This window comes from Equus caballus, chromosome 2 (genome assembly GCF_041296265.1).
Source record: "Equus caballus isolate H_3958 breed thoroughbred chromosome 2, TB-T2T, whole genome shotgun sequence".
NCBI classification, from domain to species: domain Eukaryota; kingdom Metazoa; phylum Chordata; class Mammalia; order Perissodactyla; family Equidae; genus Equus; species Equus caballus.
The window spans coordinates 39,982,900-40,000,514 of record NC_091685.1 but is presented as its reverse complement, the minus strand read 5'-3'; the positions used below and the strand labels follow the sequence as shown (position 1 = coordinate 40,000,514).

Below are 17,615 nucleotides of genomic sequence, written 5' to 3'. Positions count from 1 at the left end.
ATTAGCCCCGAGGAACAGAAGCACCATCACAGGCCCTTCCTGATTTAAGGCTTGGAGAACTGAAACTCGGGTATTTCCCAGAGCCCCTCAGCAACATGAAAATGAGGAGAGGCTGGTTTAGAAATGCTGGTAATACTCTTTTTTTCTAGCTTCACGTTAGGAGTCAAGCCAGTCGGGGACAAAGTGGGAGGGAGAGGGTCCCAGATCAGAGCTGATATGGTGGGGACAGGTGGGAACATGTGGGAGGGGAGCTTTGTGGGGGTGCTCCAAGGCATGGTTGGGGCGCACGCCTTGAGATCTGAGCACCAGCAAGCTTGGCCTTACCCCCTCCCTCCCGGCCCAGGTGGGGAGGACCAGACTGTCCCTTCACACAGGGGCTCTCACCTCGGCTTCTGTTTTTCCTAGAGGGTATGGCATCGTGGCAAATCATCTCCAACGGGGGAGACCACTGGAGGGTAGAGAGCCTCCCTGGAGCGCATGGGACAGACTTTCCGGACTCCAGAGTCAAGAAGTATTTTGTCACGTCCTATGAGTAAGACCACTCGACCCGGGCAGGCCATGTTGAAGGAAGAGAGTCAGGAGATCTTTTGCCAAATTCCAGGCCTAAGTGAGGGCCTCTCTGTGAAGCTCGAGGGAGGTGTTTCAAAACCGGTTCCGAGTCCCCTGCTTCCTGGAGCAGGAGTAAACTCAGCGGCAGTGGGGGGGTGGAGATAACTGAAGGAGGCGGGGAACCCAGTGGGTGGTTAGGGTAAGTCAGAGGTGTCTACAGGCTGTCCCTAATCTAGATATGTGAGTTCTCAGAGGTCCCCTCCTCAGGGCCCTGGGAGCCTGGCCCTCTGGGCTGGGATCAGATGCCACGTAGGCACAAGCGGGTCACGTTCCCTGCATGTTTCTCACGGGCCTGCACCAGAAGTAAGACCCAGAGGCAGCACCAGCCAGTGGCTGTCCTGCTACGGTCAGGGGACATTGCTGGGTCCCCTGAATCACCTCCCTGGTGGTTCACGCCTGGGAATACAAGCCTTTCCTTCTGCTCCCCAGCCTGTGCCTCAAGTCCCAGCTGGTGGACCTCAAAGCCGAGGGCTACTGGGAGGAGCTGCTGGACACGTTCCGGCCCGACATCGTGGTGAAGGACTGGTGAGGGGCCATGGCCCGAGTCCCATACTTTGCATCCTTCCCTCTTCTCTTCCTGAGAACAGGTTCCGTAGGGACCATCCACTCTGTGCCCAGCAGTGTCCTGGGGCTGGGGCTGTCCTGAGAGCCAGGCCAACCCTGCCCCAGCCCCCCTGCTGACAGACCCAGCACTTGCTCATCCACAGCGCCTCCTGCCCCGCCTGCCACCCCCGTGTCCACAGGAGACCTTAGCCCAGTTTGCAGATGGGGAGACTGCACGAACAGGCACCACAGCAACAGAGCCACCAGGACGCAGCCTCCCTGGACCTCACAGACACTCGCACACCTCCCCGCCCTTTTCACGATTCCTCCCACAACTCTTTCCCAAACTCCTGTCGGCGCACAGAGCTGTGGCCTGGCCTGCGGCAGAAGCAGGACGGCAGTTCTAGCCAGGCCCCAGGGCCACCACACTGGGGGAGTGGGGGGAACTTGAGAAGTCTGCAGAGCTACAGCAGGGGGGCAAGAGGGCTGAGCAGAGGGTGAGCTCCGTGTCAGCCCCCTCACACAGGCCACCCCTTGAATTCTCCATTGAATCCACAGCCCTGTGGTTTCGTAATATACAGCATAATGCAGTGGTATTCTAATGTACAGGTGACACAGGTCTGACAGCTCCAGCCTTTATCTATGTACAGAGTCTTTTGCTTTTAAGGTGACATCTTCACTGGGACACCCAGAAAGGTTGTCCCTTTTCTCAGTGGGGTAACTGAGGAACAGCATGAATAGACTGCTTATCCCTGGGGCACCATGGGGCACTGAAGCCAGTTGGGCCTCCTAGGCAGAGCAGGGAAATGAAACTCTGACCTCCAATTTGTAGGCCTGCTGCCTGCCCGCCTCCAGGGCCCCCTCAACCTGCTGAGCCCTCCCCTCCTCCAGGTTCGCCGCCAGAGCAGACTGTGGCTGCACCTACCGCATCGGAGTACACCTGACTTCGGCCGACTACATCACCTTGGCCTCCTTCGAGCCCCCGCCTGTGACCATTGAGCAGTGGAATGATGCCAGGTGGACAGAGGTGAGGCTTCACCTGCTTGCCCCTCACCACCCACTTCTCCCTGGGCCAGGATGGCAGGAAGCACAGGGCAGCCCCTGCTCTCCTGCCCAGAGCTGCTGCCAGCCTGGGTGGCTCTCTCCTATGGCACCTGGCTCCTCCCTTCCCCTCTCCACTTGAGTGCTCACCCCCTCTCCTCCCCTTCCCATTCCCAGTGGTCACTTCCTCTCCCCTCCCCTCAGGTCTCCCACACCTTCTCAGACTACCCTCCAGGCGTCCGCCACATCCTTTTCCAGCACGGGGGCCAGGACACCCAGTTCTGGGCAGGCTGGTACGGGCCCCGCGTCACCAACAGCAGCATCATCATCAGCCATAACATGACTCGGACCCTGGCCCCCTCCACGGCTCAGCCGGAGGCCACGCAGGGGTAGGAGGAGGCTGCCCACTTGCCTGCCCCACTGGATCTCCACAAGCCCTTCTGACAGTCTGTCATCTGACAGCCATTCATCCATCCTCAGGCCAGGCCAGCCGAGTGCAGAAGCTCCCCTCCAGGCAAGAGCTGAGCATGTTGTGGGCAGTGAGGCCCCTGCCCCGGGAGCTCCTGCCCTAGTTCCAACCTTAGGCAAACCCACCAGTGTGTGGTAACTTACTGTCGTGTAGCTCTGACATTTTGTCACAAGAAATGTTTTCAGTAAAACCAGCCTGGGGCTGAGCTGGGGGGTGGTAGTCTGGGGGTCTTTGGCACTTCGGTAGAGAAGCAGCCCTCCCTCTCCAATTACTGACAACCTAGCTCAGCCCTTGGGGCCCTTTTATTGAAACAACTCACAGCACAGTACTTGGGACAGACAGAGTTGGCCGGCCAAACCCCAGGAGGCTGAGGCATTGTGGTCCCACACCTTCCCTGCCCTCCTGGGGAGAATCCCTCAGTGAAGGCAACCAGACCTGAGCAGCCCCGGGCTGGAGCAGGGCGGTCCACACACAGGCAGTAAGAGCACTTGCAGTCAGGGTGGCCCTGCAGCGCTGCCCTGGGCTGGGGCCCCTAACATCCGACAGTCGTGGCATCCATGGGTGGCAGGCACACCCTCAGCTGCTTTTATGAGCCCGCTCTTCCACGTAGAGCTGCATCTGATGGACAGGAACAAACAGCCATGGTCAGACAGACAGCTCGGGCATCTACTCTGGAGGGCCCTCGAGCCCCTGGCAGGCAGATCTCCACCGAGGGTCGGGCTGTGTGGCCACAGCCAGGGGCTAAGGGAAAGGGGAAATCGGCAAGGGGCTTACAGTAGGCATACCTGGTCCTCTGCCGCAAGCCTTGATACACAAGCCCTTCGGCAAGGCCTCAAACCCTAAATAAAGCTTAACCTGGGCCCCATGCAGCTCACCTTTAAAATGTCTGACGTCATGGTTTTTAGGGGTATCAGCCGGGGGTCATGCATGTGGACATCCTGCTCATCTGCCAAGATCCAGGGGAAGTCCTAGGGAGGGGACCAAGGTAAGGGGCCGGAAGGGGGCTGGACCCTGGCCTGTCCTCACTTTGCTCCCCCTCCTTCTCCGGAGCTGGGGTCCTCAGACTTCAGGGAGCATCAGAATCACCAGAGAAGTGAAGATTCCCAGGCTCCTCCACCAGAGAGGCAAAGTCTGTAGGTCTGAGCCGAGCTGGGAATCCAAGTGATTTAACAAGCCCCAAGCACCGATTCTGAAATTGGTGGGCAAGGACCCCCTCCCTTGAGAACCCCCACTGAGCTGGCGGCCCCAACAAGTGACTCCACCCTCCTCTCATGCTGAGTGCCCAGGCGGAGCAGTGACAAGCATGTGGCCACACAGTTAACACACAAGAGCCTACCGGGGGCCAGGCACTGCCCAGCAGTGTAGTGAGTGCACGGGCCATGGGCCACCCCTGCTCACTGAGAACTGTGGCATGTGGTTTTCAGAGCCTCCCAGCTGTCTCCCTGCCCACCCGCCCAGACAGGTCTCATCTCACCTTGATGACCTGGATCTTCTCCATGTTGCGAGTGGCAGCTTCCCTTGTGTGCACTAAGACTGTGAAGGTACAGCCTGAAAAGGAAAGAGTGCGGTCAAGGCTGGGCCGCCCCATGTCTGCCACTGGGCACAGCCTCTTCCCACCTCCCTAGCTGGCTCAGCAGCCCCACAAAGCAGAGTGTACACCAAGACACAGTCAACAGGGAGGCTGAGGCCAGGTGGAGTCCATCAGGGAAGCTTCCTGGAGGAAGTGGACTTTCGGAGGGGTTCTAAAAGGCAGGAAGGAAGAGAGGAGGCCTGGTGAAGCCAAATAGGAACCTGACTCAGCCAAGGTAGCCATGGAAACACCCAGGGAAGAGGGGGTGGGGGCGAGCACACCTGGGGGGTTGTGGTCCAGGACAGCATCACACACACTGATCTTCAGGATGAAGGCTCGGAGCAGCTGCTCCACATGCGACAGCAGAGAGTCTGAGCTGGGGGGAAGAGAGGAGGGGGCCCTCATCCCACTGGTCCCCCCACCTTGCCACCAGCAGGTAAGCAACCCTAGAAGCACTCCTGGGGGTCCAGAGCCCCTCCAGGGCTGCTGAGAGTGTTGGCGTCGAAGGGCCTTGTTGGCTACCTATCTGATTACACAGTTAAAATCACTTGAAGAGTTTAAACAACGCCAAGCTCCATCCCAGACGGCCAGAATGTGGAGTCGGGGGCATAGGGAGCCCCCCTAGGTCGTTCTAATGTGCAGCCCGGTCTGAGGACCAGGACAGGCCCCAAGCCTCTTCATTCCCCAGGACTCCAAGCCAGGAAGGGACATGGCTTGCCTGAGGCCACACAGCAAGTGGGGACAGATTCTAGTGCTGACTTCACCACGGGAAGCCAGCAGCTGACCAGCCAACACACCTGCCCAAAGTCAACTTCTACTTCACTAAGGACTGGATGTTTGACTGGGAAGTTGGGGACTGGGGGTCTGTGTCCTGGCTCTGCCACCGTCTGGGTCACTCTAGGTAGCTCATGTCATGTCTCTGGATCTTGTCTCTCCATCTGTAAAATGAGGTTGGGACTAGCCATTCACCAGTGCTGAGATTTTCCAGGTGTGAAACAGGAGGGTCTCTGTGTAACCTGTGTGATGTCCGCAGAGACCACGGGGCAGTCAGCTGCGACTCAGCTGCTACAGGGCCGTGTGAGGTCGGCATGTCTTGCCACTTCTCCTCTCAGACCTTTACCAAGGTACTCAGGGGCTGCCTTAAAGGGGTGGGGCTGGGAGGTATTGCCAGGGACCTCGCACCAGCGGGCAGGTGGACGCAGGAGAGGCAGCCAGCTCACCTGATGGACAGCAGTGGAGGCTGGGTGATTTCAAAGACGAATTTCTCCACTGGGCGGTGCTCTTTGTCCAAAATTACCACCACGACTTTCTCCACATCATTCTGCAAGGACCGAAAGCCCCTACTCCAGAACCAGGAGCCCCACCCTGCTGCCACCCCGTCCCTGCCCAAGGAAGCATGGGAAAGGGTGCACTCACAGCCCTGCTCGGCTTCGAGGCCCAGCTCCCTGAGAGCCCAGGAAGCAGGTTTGAGAAATTCAAGCAGGCACCCCAGAAGTGAGTAGGACAGGCTGAGAGGAGAGGAGGCATGGGCCCTGTGAGGGTCCCGGGAAGTCTCAGGGAGGAGGAAACCCTGAGGGGCTGAGCCCAGAGAGAACTTGGGGGTGGTGGCAGAGAGAAACAGATGTGAGAAGAACCCAGAACCCTCCCCACAGGCCCCACTGAGACAGCCAACTCCACTAACCAGGGCTCTGGGGCACAGCACACCCTGAAGGTGTGGCCCACGTGCCCTGGGTCCTGTCCCTAGGGTAGGTTGGGGGGTGGCTGTCCAGAGAATAGCCTTCTGAATTTTAGGGTCATGGGGACCCCGAATGGTCTCAACATCACCCCATCCCGGGGTTGGGTCCGTGAGCATGGAAGAGCAGACTAGGGGTGAGGTGGGCTGGCGGCCTGGTGCTCTCACCTTCTCCAGGAGTGGCTTGACACAGTGCAGTGTGTCCTGGATATACTGGTTCAGCTCCGGGTGGCAGGACATCTGCACACAACCCCATGATGGCAGGTGAGGCTCGCAGCACCGATGGGGAAACCCCCTGACACCCCCTCCAGGAGCCCAGGGCCCTGTCTGCCTTTGGAAAGAGGCCCAGCGGTCCCTTAGGGCTCCCTACCCAAGAGACTGGCTTCCTGTCATGGGGCTAAGAACTGAATTGTCTACAAAGGAAGAGAAGTCAGAACACGAAGAATTCAATCTCAGTATTTAGTATAGCTTTAGGGGTTCCTAATGTGGAGTCCCTGGGCTCCTCCAGAGAGAAGCCCCTGAATTGTATACAGAGTTGTGTGCATTTGGGCATATGGGCATTTTTCCAGAGAAGGCATCCAGAAACTTCATCAATTTTCAGAAGGTAAGAGTCTGGAACTAAGGAGCTGGGTGGCCTCAGACAAATTACTTAATTTCTCTGAACTTCAGTCAGTCACCTGTGAAGATCTCATATAGACAAAGTGAGGATTAAGTGAGATAAGTACCTAGTACACGGTGGGTGCCCAGTTAAGTGCTGATTCTTTTTTCCTTTTCTCTGTATATCCTTTCAGCTTCCACCACCTTCCAGTATTCGGTCATTTATTCTACTGTTTACTGAGTGCCTTCTAAGGGGCAGGCACTTCTAGCCTATGTTTACTGCTGTGTCTGCCTTTTAATCTAAAACAACCCATCAGGATTAGGGTAAATAAGGGGAGGGAAGGTGCCTGAGGTTTACAGGAATCCCCTCCCCAAACCAACCGTTCACCAGCTTCAGGTGCTCCTTTAAAATACAACCACGCCCCGTGGGCCACTCTAATCCGAGGGCCTGGTCCCTAACTTGTGGCAAGGGGAACTCCCAGTTCAGAGGGGATGGGAGGAAACACCACCGCCACTGCCACAGGGGCAGGAGACTGTCAGGCTGTCAGCAGCTGCGGGAACTGGTAGGCCGGGCCAGGCCGCTGCAGAATGAGGGGGCCGGGCCTGAAGGTGGAAGAGAGTTTTAAAAATCCACCCTCTTCCCACTCTGTGATTCGGAGGTGACCCAGTGACCCCAGCGCGGCTGTGGGGGCTCACCTGGACAGGCACGTTGTACTTCTTACGCTTCTGGAAGATGCCCACCGGGTAGACCTCGCGCACGTAGAGGATTAGGTGCACGGCCACCTCCAGGAACTCGCAGAGCACATCGGCCACCACTGCGAGGGAGCAGAACCCGGGGCGCTCGGGGAAGCCCGCCGGCCCCGCCCTCCCTCGCCCCCCCACCCCGCGGCCGCAGGTCCAGCCTCCCTACCTTGCCCAAAGTTGAGATCCTGTCGCGTGAGCGTGGTCATCCTTCCCGCCACCTAGGAGGTGGGGCAGGAGTGGGGCTAGTTCCAAGGCCCAGGCAGCCGCGCGGCCCGCCCGCATCCACCGCGCCTCGCCTCCACCGCCCCTCCCCTCCGTCTGGAGCGAATCGGGGCAGGACCCCCAGTTCACGCAGAATCAAGGCAGCTGGGAAAGATCCCCTCGACGTTGGCATCTTAGCTTGGGGGCATCAGCTACGCCTCGATCAGCCTCTGTCCACTGGCCGCCTCGCCCCGCTGTCTGGGGGGTAGGGGAGGCCAGAGCTGTGCCCACGAAAAGGGCATGGCCGAGGACGCAGAGGGAACCGCGGGACGCGCACGGCCGGGAGCGAAAAGCGGGACACGCGGAAAGTGAAACTAGGCTGGAATAAGACTCCACCCCCTGGCCGGTTGGAACCCTCCCTGGAGGGATCCCGCCCCGCTCCCCTCCCCTCCCCTGGTACCAGCTCCGGCCTCGGTTCCCGGCTCGGGGCCCGGCCCCGGCACGGGGGAACCCCCGACCAGGCCGCTGGTGCCTCCTGCTCAACCCGCGGCCCGGCAGCGGCTCCGCTACGTCCCCGGCGCTCCGGCGGGTCCTAGCGCGCGGGCCAACCCCGCCCACGCGCCGCGCAGCCAATCGCGGAGACGGGAGGGGACGGGACCGGGGGGGCGGGGCCCGGCCTCGAGGCCAGTGACGCCCTGGGGCGAGTGGGCTGAGCCTGCGCTGCGCCGCCTCCTTTCAATCTTGGGCGGGCGCGAAAAAAAGACAACTTGGGTCGCCACGTCGGATCGCTACGTCTTTCCCCCCGCCCCAGGGCATTTTTCTTGTTTTAAGAGGCGCTGGAAAAGGGGCAGGTATGTGTTGCAGATGAGGACCAGATGGAGGTCGTAGCTCGGGACTATGGACAGCGACATCTACTGCTTGCTCCGGAGTCACCATCCCCCTACCCTTAGCTGCCCAACCGAAAGGAAATACGCCGGCTCCGGGGCGGGGACAAGGGAGGACACCGGGGACGCCCCCACCCGGAACCTCAGTGCAGCCTGGCTTTATCTCCCAAGAAGATAAAACCTCCCGGGCCTATGCATCATAAAAATAGCTGACCTTTATAGAGGTCCAGCCGTGTGCCAGGTGCTGGGCTCAGTGTGTCCGTGGATTATTCTCACTAAATCTTCCAACAGTTCCACGAGACGGTTACTCTGACTGTCCCCATCTTACAGATGAGCTAAACGAGGTTCAGAGGGGTAATCTGCCCGAGTCACACAGCTACTGGGGGAGGGGCAGGCGGAGGTGTCTTCTGCCACACACTTTACAGCTCTGGAGTCGTGTGTCCCCCCGCCCCCTCCGTGGACTCTGGAGGGGCTGAAAGGCCCCTGGGAGGCAACAGTAATGTTAAAATATTTACTAACATGGATGGAGCACTTATGTGTGGAGGACTCATTTCTTTAATTCCCTCATTAACCCTAGGAGCTTAGCACCCATTATACAGCCTACTTTATAGATCATAAAACAGGCTCAGAAATGTTCCATAATTTGCCTAAATCACACAGTTGGAATACAAACCCAGTTCTGACTTCAAGGGCTTCCATTTATTTTCAGACCCTTTATTTTACAGGTGGGAAAACTAAGGTCAGAGAAGTGGCCGCAGAGTTATGGGCAACAAGTCAGGACCGGAAGCCTGGGGCCCTTGTCCCTGACCCCAGGGACAGAAGAGCTTTTTAGGGGTCGTGCCCGTCTGTGGATACAGAGATCTAGCCAGGAATGTTTACTGTTTGCAGCTCAGTATGGAGACCTGCACCCTGCTCTTTACCCCCATGCCTCCAAACCTGCAAATGCATACTTCTGATGGCGTGGGGGCAGGGGAGAGAATAAGGAGCCCGGCCCATTAAGCCAGGAATGCCAGCAGAGCATTTCTCAAAAGCAGTCTTTGTAAATCTGCATCAGGATCCCTGGGGAGCCCATTAAACACCTGGAGCCTAGGCCTCCCTGACCCACCGGATCAGTCTGGGTGCACAGGAGAATACTGGCCCTTTAACAAGCTCCCCAGGGGCCCTGATGCCCAAAAGAGTGTGGAAATTGCCAGAGTGATTTCCTAGGGCTGTTCCCAAGGAAAGTCTGCGTTCTTTCATATAATTGCAATGCTTAACCCAAAGGGATGGATGATTTATTTCAGGAATTGATGCACTGGGCAGCACGTTTTGGGCACAGCAACCCTTCTCAAGACTTGGGGACTGTGCCCATGTCGTGCTGTGAAGGAGAGGAGTATGTCCACACAGAGTCAGCCGAGCAGCTCACTGGCTGGTAGACAGGGTCCCCGGGCTCCTTGAGATTTTATCATCACGGATGCTTTGGACACTGGGGAAAGTGAGGGTCCTTCTCTGCCCCTCTCTGGAGGCTGCTCATGCAACTTTTCCCTGGGGACAGGAAGTGGCAGTCTGAGGGGGGCGATTTCTTGTAAAGGGTCCCTTAGGATTGGGGCCTGGGATGGAGAAGCTCAGAGCCCAGCTAGTCCTGTGGGGTGGCCTCCAGAGCACAGTGTGAGTGACATGGGGGCTCACGCCAAGCCCTCCTTTCATCGGCCCCCAGCAGAAGCACACTGCCCTGAGAAGACAGTACAAGCCACCCATAGGTCTCCTGACAACAGCGCTACAGAACTTCAGAGAAACCTTGGCAGAAATACAACCTAATACTCACATTTGAGAAACTGAGGTCCCAACAGCCTTTGTTTGACACTGGGGCACCCGTCTTGTCAACTAGAAACCCATGGATAAAAATGCCTGAGTTTGGGGCTTTGGATTCAGGGTCAGCCATAAGCAGAGGAAGGCGGGCCGGGAGACAGATGAGGATTCAAACTGATCTGACCCCCAGCCCCCAAAAGGCATCCATCTCCTCATTTGTGAAAGGAACAGACTGGACAGATGTTCCCTAAACATCTGATGGCCTTGGGTTCCATGGGGGCCAAGAAGCTGGGCATGGGGCAGAGGCAGGGGGCCGCATCAGCCCAGGGCCACGGGGGAGCTCTGTGAAGACTCATCTATCACTTTCATCCATCAGGCTCTGCGGCATCTGGTTTTTCCTACCTTAATCGCATCAGCGTGATGGATAGTCATGGGACCCAGATTGCATTATGGGGTTAATTTATTACATTTTTGAATACCCAATTGCTGGGAGACTGTTTTTCAAAATTATTTGCATATTTTTCACCATAATGACAATATGTAGGAAGGCATCTGGGAGGGAAGGAGGGATGTTTAGGAGGAGAGAGAGCTTATTTGCCAACTGGAGCAGGTCTCTGAGGGTCGGCAATGGGTCTGCAACAGGACCCGAAAGAAAATCACTCCCGAGAGACATTTAAATTGAAACCAAGAGAAAGCAAGATGCGAGAAAGTCTTGCAAAGACTGAAGTCTGCATGGGCAAAGAAGGCTTCCTGGGGTTCACTGAACAAACACGCAATGAGTGAACTGAGGAAAACAACAGGCAGTGAGGGTCCAGACCCCTAAGATGCTCCAAAGAAAGTCCCTCCTGTACCCACCAGGCTGACCACAGGACATATTGTCCCATCCCTGCCTAAGGGTCCCAGGACACCAAACACAGGGGGATGGAGGGAGCCTCAGAGTCAGCCGCAAATAGCCTGGTGACAGTCCCACTGACACGCCAATGCTCGGGGCCCCACCAGTTGGGATGCCCATGAGTAAAGACCCAGCCTCATTCATTCTTTCAGCCCAGCACCTCACTCAGGTGCTTGGCCAAATCCAGGTTCTCAATGAGAGTGTGTTAAATGAGTGAATGAAAGAATGGAGGAATGAAATGATGGCAGACAGGGCGTCACTACCACTTGCCTGACTTGAATCCTAACTTAGTCTGGATGGGGAGCAAAGACGTCTGATTTCAGCGTGGGCTACAGATGGTGGTATGCAGAGAAGAGCTCCTTTCAAAAACAAAGCAGAGATGTGGAATGCTCGCTATGGTGCCCCCCACACCCACCAGGCTGCTCATGTACCCAACCTGGCATTTCTCTCCCGGCCACTGCCCCTTAACCAGTTGTAAGGTCCTTCCCTCTCTGAATCTGTTTTCTCATCTGTAAAATAGGACAGTAGTAGTACCAGTTCCACTGGATTGAGGGAGGAGTAAATGAGATAGTGTTTGTAAAAATATAGAGTGCACAATGCCTGGCACATAAATGCTCAATTAACGGCTGCTATGACGATATTAATATCTATACATCATATCTAAGCCCCTGGAGCAAACACTCGGGACCAGCCATCACACTTTTCAAAACCCCATCCTAAACATCCTTAGCTGTGCCCCCTCCCTATTTCCACTTCCCAAGGCAGCAGGCAGTCCCCAAGGTACCCCAAGGGAGGACATGCATCCTCACAGCCCGAGATGCCTAAAGACAAGGAACTGTGGCCTTCTGGTGTGAGGCCTGACCTGCACAGCTGCCCCAGATCCTGGGGTCCACTTCTGACCTCGGACCCAAGCCAGGGCCCTGACCTTCGGCCAGAAACACTAGGCAGCTTCCAACACTTCAGACAGGGCAGGGCCCACACATGCCATTCCCTCCTGGGGTTGTGCTGACTCCCCAGTGTTGTTGATCCCTTGTTGGTCTGGGGGACCTTACAAATCTTCTCAAACTTTGAACTTCTCCCCAGAAAAATGCACAGAGATACTACATGTCTTCCACAATTTCAGGGGCTCCCGGGTCCTCTGAAGTCAGCCTGCACCACAGGGTAAGAGCCCTTGATCCAGCTCAACTGCCACTTTTCAAAAAATAACTGCTTTATTGAGATATAATTCACAAGCCACCAAGTTCACCCTTTTAAAGTGTGCGGTTCAGCGGTTTTCAGTGTAGTCATAAAGTTGTGCATCAGTCACTACTATCTAATTCCAGAACATTTTCATCACTCCAAAAAGAGTCCCATACCCATTAGCCGTGGTCCCCAGTCTCCCCCAACCCCCGCGCCCCGAAACCACTAGTCTACTTTCTGTCCCTATGGATTTACCCATTTTGAACATTTCATATAAATGCAATCATACGATATGTGGCCTTTTATGTCTTAGCATAATGTTTTCAGGATTCATCCAGATCGTGGCAAGTATTGGTACTTCATTCCTTTTTTTGGCTAAATAATATTCCATTGGGTGAATATTCCACATTGTGTTTATCCATTCATCAGTCGATGGACATTTGGCTTGTTTCCACTTTGGCCATTCAACTATAGGGAAACTGAGGCCCAAAGTCACCATAACCTGGATAGGCTAGGAGTCCAGGCATCTCCTAACAGCCAGCTTTCCCCACTGCATCACTCTGGGAGAGCAGAGTCCATGCCCTGCCAAAGACGGCCCCACTGGTGAACAGCCACGGCAACAGCAGCAGCATTTGAACCAGAATCTCCAATCGTTTGCTTCTGGTTCAGCGAATGCCTGGCCAGAGCTTCATCCTTGAAAAGGAGAATCACGCCCACTGTCCCTCTCCCAGGCCCAAGCCACCATCACCTCTTCTCTGCCACTAGTCTCCCTGCTTTTGTCCTGGCCCCACTGCAGTCGATTCTCAACTTTAGGAATCAGATGAGTTTGTCAAAACCTAAGTCAGATCATGTTTCTGCTCTCCTCATAACCCAACTCATCCTGGAGCCCATCAGGCTGATGATATTATAATAACAATAGCAGTTAATTTTTCTAGGGCATTTCCTATGGGGCCAGGACCTCAGGAACATTATCTCCTTACACTGGTCATGGCACTTAATCCTTGAATCCTGAGAGTTAGGGATGATGATGAGCTCAGAGAGGTTAGGCGACTTGCCAAGGGGACAAGGAATGCCATTACAAGAAGAGCCCAGGCATCTAGCCTGACTACAGCGCATGGCTCCTAAACTTCTGAGCCATCACTTGCCACACTCTGGAGAAAGAAGAAATCCATCGAAATGGAAGACACCGGGCGAGCTCTGAGCGCTGGGCGAGACTGCCACTGCCCGCCCCACCGCTCTTTGGTCTTTGCAGCGCTCGTGGCCCCGCTGACCCCACCATGAGTTATGGGGGGCGAGGGACCCATAACACAGCATTCCCGGACTCCCAGGGTCGGCAGGCGCGGCGCCCCGCGCGGTGATGGATGAGCCGGCCCCGGGCTGGCTTTGTCCCGGCTGGGCCGGGCTGGGGAGCATCAGACCTACTTTGGATGGGGCGTGGCGAGAGGCGGATTGTGTTTTGCGCGCGCGCGCGCGTGTGTGTGCGCGTGTGTTTGGTAGGCAAATTGTCTTCCCTTCCTTCCCAGGTGTGTGGGGGGAGTGGAAGGGGGGGCACCAGTGCGGCCGTCAGCGCCCGCGATCCTCACCCGGTAACTGAAGACCCCTTATACCCCTGCATCGAAGAGTGACCTCTCCTAGAACCCCGCCCACGACTCCGCGCACTTTCGGAGGCTACAAAGACTCCGCGGTGCCCTGTCCCGCCTCCTTCGCACTGGGCATTTCTTCCGTCCCATTTGACAGCCTAGGCGGAATAATCCTTTTGGGGACTGGCCGGCCCCTGTACGGCCAGACGCGGCCTCAGCTGAGCGCTCAGCTACGATCTATTGTTGGGGTCTGCCAGGGATCCCCTGCCGCGGCCCTTTGTCGCCCGCTTCCAGCGGGGCCGCTCCAGATGCGCCACCGCTGCCCGCACCCCGCCTGTCCCACGCACCCCAGGCCGCGCCGAGGCGGCTCTTACGCACCAGGAGGAGTGGGCCCGCCTCGCCCGGTGCCCGCACGGCCTCCCAGCTGCGCCCGCCTTTGTCTGCCTCCTTTGTCTGCCCCGCGCCCTCGCGGCGGCGGCAGCTAGGCCTCTGGGGAGCGGGCCCGGAACGCTGAGCGCAGCTGGCGAGGGCGCGCCGGCCGGGAGCGCGCGGGGCCCGGGCTGGCCCCGGGCTGCCCCTCGGCGGGGGGCAGCCGAGCCCCCTCCCCACCGCCCCTCCCCCGTCCCCTCCCAGCGCTCCCGCCCCCCTCAATCCCGCCCGCCCCCTCCCCCTTCCCTCCAGCCCTGCTCAGCCTGGGCACATCCTCCTGCCGCCCGCGCACCTCTCCGCGCGCGTCTCAGCTTCGCGGCTCGGCCCTTGGCTGCGCTCGGCTCCCTCAGGCGCTCGGCCCCTGCCCCGCCCCGCGGGCCGGACAGGTAAGGCATGGCCTTGGCCCGCCCCTGGCCCCGCCCTCTCGCCTCACCTGGCTGTGCGTCCGGACAAAGGTGGGTTACCTGGAGCGCTCAGGAGCGGAGTGCGCGGGGACTGAAGCTGAGGAGAGGATGCTGCTTTCTTTCCTGCCTTCCCTGCCCTCGGACCCGTCGGTCCGTCCGTCTGCCGCCTGAGCTCCTCGCCGCCTCCTCCCTCTGCTCCTGCCTCTGCTCCCGGCCTCCTCGTCCGCCCACCTTCCGCCGGACGCTCACTTTTCCACGCTCTGACACTTTGCCTCGCGCGCGCCCTCGCCGATCCCTCCCCGTCGCTGCTCTCCCCCACCCTCCTCCTCGGCACTGGTCTTCTCCTTCTGGGACCTGGTCTCTCTTTGTCTCTCTGTCTCTGAGTCTCTGGGTGGTCTCTCAGGCCAGAGACTCCAGTCCACCACCGTTCGAAGAAGCTTCGAAGACACCCTGAACCCCGGGCAGAACTGGCAGGAGTGCCCTCCTGCCCCTTCTGAGGCTGTCCACGGGGCCGGGGTGTGTTCCGGGGGAAGGGGGGCTCTGGGTGCGCCACCCGTCAGCACTGCAGGCCCACGCCCTCCCATCCGGCCCCGGGCCAGTACCGCGCCCTAGCAACCTCGACGGCGCTGGGCTCCCTCCTCTGGCCCTGGCTCAGCCTCACTCCCTCGCCACCGCCGGCTTTTCTGCCTCTGCGCACCGGGGTTTCAGCCGCCTGCGGAGCCGAGGTTTGAGATGCGAGGGCTCTTGGGTTTCCCCGGCAAGTCTTCTTGACTTCCTCCACTGGGTGCGCCCTCAGCCTTCACCTCCATCTAGTCTCTCCTGCCCAGCGCACTCCTCCACGCTGTCGACCTCCCGGCCTGGTGGCACGCAAGGAGGTCCTGGTACTGGTTCAGTACCACCCCTCTGGGGTCCGGCAGACAGAGGCTCTGGGAGTGATCTTGGACAAAGGAACACACTTCCTTGAGCCTCAGTGTCCCCTTCATAAAACAGGGATAATAGCATGTGCCTATAGGAAACAGCAAGAAAAGCACACTGGACGCCAGCCTGGTACACACCCAGCGGCCATGGGGGAGCCTAGAGTCCCTGAGGGGTGGGGGTGGGATGGCACCTCTACAGAAAGGAGGAAATGGGTCAAAAATCCAAGGCTTAGAGACACTGCAGAGGAACCTGACTAAGGCCCCCTCCCGCATCACGGTCACCTCCCCCGGCCCATAAGGCGTTCCCTCTTACAGGCACTCTCTCTCTTTCCCTCTTCCTCTCTGTTGCCAACAGCTGGTCATTCATCAGGAGGCTTCCATATGACTCATTCCCAATTCAGAACCTCTGTCTTGCACCAATTTCTTGTTTCATGGCGCTAGCTCACAAGCCATTTCCTTTCCTCTGTGGGGGATTGTCTTGCCAGGCCCTGGACCTGCTGAGTAATTGCCCAAACCCTCTGACCATCATCTATGTCGTCACAACAGGTGACACACCAGCCCAGGAGTCCGCAGTGATGTGGCCTAAGTGGCATAATGAGGGCAGCTTGGGAAGAGGAAACCTTCTCCCAGCTGGCAACTTCTGGGCCCCCCTGGCCGAGTTTTTGTTTTCAGCCACAGTCAGGGCTGGCAACTAGATCCTTTCTCCTTAGAGAGACAAGAAAGGGGCTGGGGACTCTCCTCCTCCCCGATCCAGCCTCCTGCTGCTGATCTTGCCTGGCAGACAGGCCCCACTTTGGCAACCCAGGACCTTCCTGCCATCTCAGCCCCCCTGCCTCCTCCAACCACAGCCTTCCTCAGGACCGCCAGCTCAGCAGCCCCTGAGACCCTCTAGGGGCCTTGCTCAGAGCCTCCTTACCCCTCACCCACATGGAAATGATGGCACTTTCTCTCCCTTCCTCTTCACCATTCAATCCACCCCCCCTCCCCAGCCCTGAACCCCTCAATGGCTCCCTGTTGCCTCTTAATTAACTGTTCTGCCTGCCTCCCACCACACCCCATCTGCATCCTGGGTTTCAGCCACGATGGAAGGCTGATCTTCTCCATGCCTTGACTTCCTTCCCTCCAACTGGAGTGTCTCCCCTGCCCTGTGTTAGTTGAAGCCTGCCCACCTTGCAGGCTGGGGTCAGACATCCCTGCCCGTCCCTGCCCGTGGGAAACCCTCCAGCTCCCCCTTGCCTCCCTGTCTCTCTTGGTCTGCACTTCCCCGGGAGGGGCTGGGTCTTGTTCCACTTGTGGTCCCAGTGCCTGACAGACAGCAGGTGCTCTAAGCACACTTGCTCTATTGAAAGGGGACAGGAATGAACTGAAAATTGCAAGCCACAGGTTATCCCTGGCTTCCACTGGGTCCTGCTGGCCAGACCAGGGGCAGAGCTGGCCCTGGAGAAAAGGACCATGGCTGGGGAAGTTGCAGAGGGGGCAAGACGCCTAGAAAATCCCTGTGGTACTGGGGGCTTTGCATCCCTTTGGAAGATGAGGATGCTTTCTGTGCCTCATTATAGCAGAAGAAACTGAAGCTAGACAGGGAGGCTGCTGCCCAAGACCCACGGAGTGGGTTTGAATCCCAGCTGATGGCCAAAGCAGCTGTGTGACCTGGAGGGAGTTTCTTCGCTTGTCTCAGCCAGGAATGTGGCAGAGCAGGCATTTGCATCCTGGCCTCCCTGACTCAGCCTGGGAAAGCAGGAGCTCCCTCCAGAGAGGGGTCCTGGGCATGTTCCCAGGGGCACATCATAGGAGCATCGCTTCTCTGGCCCTTTCAGATGAGACCTGCCTCTCTTGTGGCTCCAGGCCCTCAGCTTGTCCTGCCCCTGCCTTTCCTCTCAAGCGGGCCACTGTGGCCGGTGGAGCACAGGCCTGCCCCAGGAAGGACGTGTGGGGCGGCTGAGCCCTTGCCACTAAAGGCCCTGCCGCCAGGTCCCAGCTTTGGCAGCCGTCCACACTGCGATGCCATGGCCTGGCATTGACCATCTGGTACACAT

General features: G+C 57.9%; 3 protein-coding genes across 13 annotated transcripts in view; 2 read left to right on the top strand and 1 right to left on the bottom strand.

Moving 5' to 3' along the window:
• Positions 1-3,545, top strand: part of FBXO6 (F-box protein 6) — an 8,120-nt gene extending 4,575 nt beyond the window's left edge. For all 7 annotated transcript variants that reach the window (XM_070253546.1, XM_001490148.5, XM_005607531.4 and 4 more), the window contains 4 exons: positions 406-532; positions 1,039-1,134; positions 2,044-2,179; positions 2,398-3,545. In XM_070253546.1, coding sequence (XP_070109647.1) covers positions 406-532; positions 1,039-1,134; positions 2,044-2,179; positions 2,398-2,586 — 548 coding nt within the window. In that variant the 3' untranslated portion in view covers positions 2,587-3,545. The remainder of the gene's footprint in view (positions 1-405; positions 533-1,038; positions 1,135-2,043; positions 2,180-2,397) is intronic.
• Positions 2,947-16,069, bottom strand: MAD2L2 (mitotic arrest deficient 2 like 2). Of its 5 annotated transcripts, XM_070253566.1 has the most exons (10): positions 15,893-16,069; positions 14,723-15,668; positions 7,472-7,523; positions 7,258-7,376; positions 6,133-6,204; positions 5,453-5,553; positions 4,514-4,608; positions 4,137-4,210; positions 3,538-3,630; positions 2,947-3,280 (listed from the first exon to the last, which is right to left on the bottom strand). In XM_070253566.1, exons 3-10 carry the CDS (start codon positions 7,509-7,511, stop codon positions 3,239-3,241), a joined length of 636 nt encoding a protein of 211 aa, XP_070109667.1. In that variant the 5' UTR covers positions 7,512-7,523; positions 14,723-15,668; positions 15,893-16,069; the 3' UTR covers positions 2,947-3,238. The 5 variants fall into 5 exon arrangements, 4 of the variants coding, with proteins under 4 accessions (XP_070109667.1, XP_070109689.1, XP_014593154.1 ...); XR_011433433.1 differs by lacking the exons at positions 14,723-15,668; positions 15,893-16,069 and adding an exon at positions 7,967-8,133 and having other exon boundaries at positions 4,320-4,608; XM_070253588.1 differs by lacking the exons at positions 14,723-15,668; positions 15,893-16,069 and adding an exon at positions 14,208-14,402.
• Positions 14,506-17,615, top strand: part of DRAXIN (dorsal inhibitory axon guidance protein) — a 24,939-nt gene continuing 21,829 nt past the window's right edge. Inside the window, exon 1 of the mRNA XM_023635786.2 lies at positions 14,506-14,644. The gene's annotated coding sequence lies outside the window, so the exon portion shown is untranslated. The remainder of the gene's footprint in view (positions 14,645-17,615) is intronic.